The following is a 6,405-nucleotide window of genomic DNA, read 5'->3' on the forward strand; positions in this document are numbered from 1 at the left end:
AAGCCCACCCCACTCGGAGCCCAGCCTTCCCCCTTCCTGTATGGGTGCCCCCTCCCCACCCCAGGCCAGGCGAGGCTGGAAAGGGGATGGGAGACAGAGACGGGGTCTGGGGTCTCCAGAAATGTGGTCGTAAGAGTGGCCCTGGAAGAGCGGAGGAAGCGGGGCAGAAACAAGGGGGAGGGACAGGCAAGCGGACGGTGCGAAGAAGAGGCAGCGGCCCAGGAGAGAGCTAGGGGGGAGCGGCCAAGGGCGGCCGCCTAGGAAAGCCAGCAAGGACTGGGTACCGAACACCCAGGCGAACGTTTCTGACCAGCTGGGCCCCAACCACAAGCCGTGGGAGGCGCACGAGAATCGCCCTGGGGTGGGGGGTGGGGGGGTCGGCAGGAGAAGGTGGCCCTCGCCAGCCAGCCAGCCAGCCCCAGCCAGCCAGCCACCCAGCCGGAGGGCACCCTGCCTCCCTGCCCCTCCCCCCCGCCCCGGGGGCCCTGCGGGGAGCTGGGGGGGGGGAGGGGCGGGGGGGACCCCAGCCAGGCCGAGGCAGCCCCGTCAGACGTCCAGCACGTGGTTCAGGTAGGAGATGTAGCAGATGGCCAGACGCAGGATCTCGATCTTGGACAGCTTCTTGTCGGGGGGCAGCGTGGGCAGCAGCTTGCGCAGCTCGGCGAAGGCCAGGTTGAAGGCTTCCACGCGGATTCGCTCCCGCGTGGCGTGGGCCGTGCGGTACTTGGCCGTGGCCCGGCGCCGCCGCCGCCGCTCCTCCCGGCTCAGGTGCTGGAGGTCTTTCCGGCCGGGCTCTCCGGGCTCCAGGCCCCGGGCCTGGCCTCCTCCGGGACCCCCAGGCCCCGCCCCGTCGGGGCCCGCCCCGCCCCCACAGTCGCTGAAGCCCGACTCGGTCTCGGAGTGGGTGGGAGGCAGGTCGAGGTCCACCGCGTCTGAGTTGAGCATCATGATGGAGGCCCCCTGCCCGGTGAGATCAGGATCCCCTCCCCACCCCTCCCTCCGGGAGCCTCCAAGCTGGTTGTGGGAGGGGCAGGAAGGGCCTGGGGGAGTGGGGTCTGCCACTGAGCTGAGGAGGTGAGAGCCACTTCAAGGTCCCATGGTCAGGGTTCCAGTCCGGAGCCTGGAGGAGAGAAGGGGAAGTTGAGGGGGGCCGAGAGAGGAGGAAGGAGACAGCTCCGAGACGGGGAGGGCAAGAGGAAGGTTGGAGAAGGATTGGGAGCGGGGAGGTCCTGTAAGCGTCGTCGGGGAAGAAAGGCGAAACGTGGGGAGAGACAGGCAGGTGGACACTGTAAAGGGGTAGGAGGAGAGGTGGTAAGAATGGAAGAGAATCCTGGGGGTGAGCGACAGGAAGGAGAAATGAGGAGGGGGTGGGGGGCAGGATAAAACCGAGCAAGGGGATTAAAGACCTAAAACTGGACAGCTCCTAGAAGAAAACACAGGGGAAAGCTTTATGACATCGGACTTGGCAGTGATTTCTTGGATATGATGCCAGAAGCACAGGCAGCAAAGGCAAAGATGGACAAATGGAACCACGTCGAACTTGCAAACTTTCGTAAGTCAAAGGACACAATCAGAAGAGCGAAAAGGCAACAGACCGCAGACCGGAGAACATACATGCAAATCGGATCTCTGATGAGGGGGGAGTGTCCAGAATATTATAAAGAACTCTGGCAAGAACAAAACATCAGATCCCTCAATTAAAAAATGGGCAGAGGACTTGAACAGACGTTTCTCCAAAGTTGGTATACAAATGGCCAACAAACACGGAAAGATGCTCACATCATTCAGCGCCAGAGAAAAGCAAATCAAAACCACGGTGAGCTATCACCTCGTGTCCCCTAGGATGGCTGCTATCAAACGAAAACAAAACAGAAAATGAGAAGGGTGGATGAGGATGTGGAGAAATCGAGACCCTTGTGCCCTGTCGGGGGTGAGGGGTGGGGCCGTAAGCTGGTGCGGCCACTGTGAAACGCCTAACGGAGGTTCCCCTCAAAATTAAACATAGGACTGCCGTATGACCTAGTCATTCCACTTCTGAGTAGATATCGAAAGACGAAGTGAAATCGGGATCTTGAAGAGATATCTGCATGTGGACGTTGACTGCAGCTCTAGTCACGAGACGTGGAAACAACATGTCCATCGACGGATGAATGGATGAGGATTACGGGGCGTATACGTTCAATGGAATATTATTCAGCCTTAAAAAGGAAGGAAATCCTATCGCAAGCTGCCGCACTGATGAAACTTGAAACTCGTCCTACTAAACGAAATGAGCCTGTCACAAAAAGGTAAATACTGAGCGATTCCACTTCTACGAGGAATCGAAGTCGTCAACTTCATAGACACAGAAAGTAGCATGGCAGTTACCAGGGGCAGGGGGAAGAGGGGGGAGGGGAGGTGGTGTTGAAAGGGGGTAGAGTTTCAGACTTGAAGGATGAAAAAGTTTTGGAGATCTGTTTCACCACCATGGGAATACACCTAATACTACTGAACCGTAAACTAAAAATGGTAGCTTTTATATTACGTGTTTTTTTACCATTTTTTACCAAAAATGCTTAATAATAAAATGAAAGGGAAAAAAAAAAAAACAAACAAGCGAGACTGCAGTCACAGCGCCAAGAGAGGTTGGCCGTGAGTCTAAACCTTCCCCAGTTGTGATGGGAGAGCTGCAAGCCTTGGCCTCACTATCAGCCACCCCCCCCCCCCCCAGGGCCCCGCTGCATTCCTGCTGCCTCTGGGGGGGGGAGGGGATAAGCACGCAGACTGCCCATTGTAGAGTGGACTGGGACATATGGAGCTCGGCACAGCTGTCCCAGCCCAGTCCCTGCCGGCCCCCCACCCCCAACATGACCACCACAGACACGTGATCCTACCGCCCCATCCACTAGAGTCCGGAAGTGTCCCTTCTGGCCACGATTGCCCTGCTCGGGACCAGCCCCTTCCTCTAGCTCTGTCCTCAACACCCTCAACCATTGCCATTCCCTGGCCCTTTTGGTGACTCTGTAAAGAAGATGACGGGAAGGGACCAGAGTCGGCGTCCCGCTTCGAGTCCTCCCCCAGCCCACCATCAGTTCAGATGTGGCCTGCGGGGGGGGGGGGGGGCGGGTGCCTGGACACCGTTCTGGGACTTGGCTAAGGTTTGCTTGTCCCGGGGACCAGAGGGGGTCAGGGCGAGGCAGCAGGGAAAGGTATGGGCGAGGCTCTGCTTAGGACGAGTGTGGAGGGGGAACAGAGGGCCACTCTGCTCAGAGCTCGTGGGACTCAATGGCCAGAAACAGAAGCACTGAGGCTCCTTTTCAGTCTCCATCTTCCCTTCCTTACCAGCCCGGTTCTCCGGCCTCATGGACCCCCAGCCTTGCCCCCGACCCCGCTGTCGTTGACAAATAGTTACTAAGCGCTGGGGGGTGATGGGTGTAAGTGTAAGTCGACATCTGACAGACACGCCGTCACCACAACACAAAACGGAAGGCGGTTGGTGTTGAAATTCAGAACGCGCTCCGCATCCCAGGGGCCAAAGGAACAGGAGAGGATTGCAACAGGGGGGAGGCCCCGAAGTCAGCCCCTCCCGGGACACGGTTACTGTCCCCACTCCCCAGCTCCGGGCTTCAGGAGTTCGGCTCTGGGGCTCCCAGCACATCTGTCACCACCAGATTCTCCCTCTGCCTGTGTCCCTTCACCCCCGACCGCTGTGCCGTGCCTTCCCCTCCCCTCTGTGTGCTCCCAGTCTGATCCCCGTCCCACGTCCTGGCCCCGCCGTCTTCCCCGGCTCAGGCCCTGGCAGCGGCTTCCATGTACCCAACAAGTCCTCACCCCAAATCCACTTCTGGTCCCAAAGTTTCAGGCTCCGAGGATGAGGGAGGCCAGCAGCTCCAAGCATCTGGGGTGGGATGCTCATCTCCTGCCCCCCCTTCCGCCATGCTCAACCCGATCGAGAACAGACAGGCACAAAGCGTCCAGGGGCAGGAATGGAGGAGAGGGAGGTGTGGGGACACACGAGAGAGAGGACCTCGAGGAAGGCTCTGGGAGGGGACCTGAGCCAGAGTGCAAGGGACACACCCACCCCTCCCCAGCCCACGGTTCTCCCTTTACCTAGGAAGACCCTGCGAGGGGGTCTGAGCTCGCAGGACAGGGGGCAGCGTTGACAGCCCCGGTCTCCTCTGGCTGCTGGGAGCTCATCCGTCTGCAAAGTTAGTGACCAGCTCTCTAGAGCTCTCGGGGACGGCGGCGTGGCGTGGCTGTACAGGCTCCAGGGCAGATGAGAGGGCTACACATGGTGGGAATATAGGGCCCAGGAGGAGGGGGTGGGCTTGGTCAGGGACTGGAGCCACTGGCACTCACACACACACACGCGCGCACACACACACACACGCACACACACATACACACACACACACTCACGGACACATACACACCTGAGCTGGCCCAGCCCTATGTATATATATATGGAGATACACACACACACCCCCAGCTCGCCATTGGCTGGCCCAGCTCCCCCCCCCTCATCAATATTAAACAGCCAGGCCAGGCAGCCATTGGCAGAGAGAACTGGGAACACCCCCCACCCCACCTCCCGGGAGCTGGGGGTGGGGGCTGGCCCTGGGGGGGGCAGGGAGTAGGGGAGCAGGGACATCTGTTCTCCATGCATATTTCATAAGCAAGAAATGGAGAGCTGGGGAAGGGGTGGGGCTGGGGCGAGAGCCAGGGCAGGATCACAGATGAACCCCCTCGGTCTTCCACACCAGAGGCGGCAGGGACAGAGGCCCCCAGCAAGCCAGGTTTAAGTGCCATGGTCCTATTCTGAGTCCCAGCGTGACTTTGACAACCCCTTCCCCTGTTTCCTTTCCCCTGGGAAGAAGGCTATCCAAGGTACCAACAGGGAAACCCTAGGTCCTCAAAGAAGACCTGAGAGTCCTGGTCCTCGACAAGCTCTCATCCTTCCTAAAGCTGGTGCCCACAGGACCCCTCGGCAGGCTGCCCGTGGCTCCCGTGTGGCCCTGGGACTTAGTCACCCCATGCCCTCTTACCCAGCCCTCAACCTCCCATCTACCTCGTGGTGGGGAGGAGCGGGGTCAGATTCCTGACACAGAGCCCACAGGGAGTTTTTTCCAAGCTGACCCGCTGGGAATTCTGGGCTCGTAGGAGGAAAGGCCGGGTTGAAGGAAGAGGAAGGACGAGGGTTGGAAGGATGTGGGAGAAGTCAGGGTGGCCCGGGCAGGCTTGGAGTGTGCCAGGGCAGCAAATGAGCAGTAAGAAAATCAGATACAGAATTATATGCAAACAGGCATTGATTAAGTTCACCTCAGTAGCTCAGCTGCCTCCGGCCTGTGTGTGCACGTGCACGCGTGTCTGAGTGCGTGTGTGTGTGTGTGTGTGTGTGTGTGCGTGTGCGTGTGTGGTGAAGGGTGGCAGGAGCTGGGACTCCACGCAGCTGTTGGGTGTCGTCACTGAGCCTTCGCGAGTATCCAGAATGAACCCGGAGCGCTCCAGAGACAGTGTCTTACGGTGAAGAAAGTCCTGGCGTCTGGTGACCTTGGACAAGTAACCTAACCTCTTGAGCCTCCAGGGTCCTTTTCTGCAAAATGGGGTTCATTAGAGCTGCTTCTTAGGTTGCCATGGAGATTAAGTGAGCTATTGCATGGAAGGGTCTGGACCTTCCTTGGAGCAAGCCCCAGCTGCGGGGGTTGTCGGAGGCATTCGCCGTTTCCCTGTTGCTGATCAAACTTTTCTGGGCTTTTCCTCCCTAAGGGGAGTCCTATGATTCCTCCCCAAGCTCCCCCACCACCCCCCCGCCAGGTCTGGGAGGTGCCAACTCCCACCTGGGCAGGCCCAGACAGGTGCCCAGGCGCCAGCAGATGGGCTGAGCTGGAGGGGAAAGGAGGCTTGAGGAGGGGGGCTGGGGGGCAGGGGACCAGGTGGCATCTCAGTTCTTGCATCATCATTGCCATGGTGCTGATTAAAAACCAATCTCCACCTAATGAGCCCCCAGCAACAGCAATTCTACCGCCCCCACGCTCCTGCCCTCCACCCTGTCCAAGAAATTGGGAGACCGAGAGACCCAGGAGACAGTGCCTTGGGGAGAGGAGAGATGGAGACCAGTGCGGGGTGGAGAGGAGGGGGAGACAGGGGGAGATGTGGGGAGCCAGACAGAGGAAACGGACGAGGGGGAGAGCAGTGTGGGTGGGTAACAGACAGGGGGGCAGGCACAGTCACGGGGAGACAGAGGGGTGAGAGAGGACGAGAGGAGTTGCCAGGTTGTGGAGGCTCAGAGACGCAACATATGTGGGAGGGGACGTGGGGGAGACTGGGGAAGGGGAGCTGGGGAGGGAGACCAGGCCTGGGAGAAACACGGATCTTGAGAGACACCGGAATTCAGGGGAGGTACCTCGTGGTACTAGAGAGGCCTGA

General features: G+C 59.3%; 1 protein-coding gene across 1 annotated transcript; it reads right to left on the reverse strand.

Moving 5' to 3' along the window:
- Nucleotides 1–520: 520 nt before the first annotated feature.
- Nucleotides 521–4,392, reverse strand: NHLH1 (nescient helix-loop-helix 1). The gene is made up of 2 exons (XM_042925212.1): nt 4,090–4,392; nt 521–1,120 (listed from the first exon to the last, which is right to left on the reverse strand). Exon 2 carries the CDS (start codon nt 946–948, stop codon nt 547–549), a length of 402 nt encoding a protein of 133 aa, XP_042781146.1. The 5' UTR covers nt 949–1,120; nt 4,090–4,392; the 3' UTR covers nt 521–546.
- Between the last annotated feature and the right edge of the window lie 2,013 nt (nt 4,393–6,405).

This window comes from Panthera leo, chromosome F3 (genome assembly GCF_018350215.1).
Source record: "Panthera leo isolate Ple1 chromosome F3, P.leo_Ple1_pat1.1, whole genome shotgun sequence".
NCBI lineage: Eukaryota > Metazoa > Chordata > Mammalia > Carnivora > Felidae > Panthera > Panthera leo.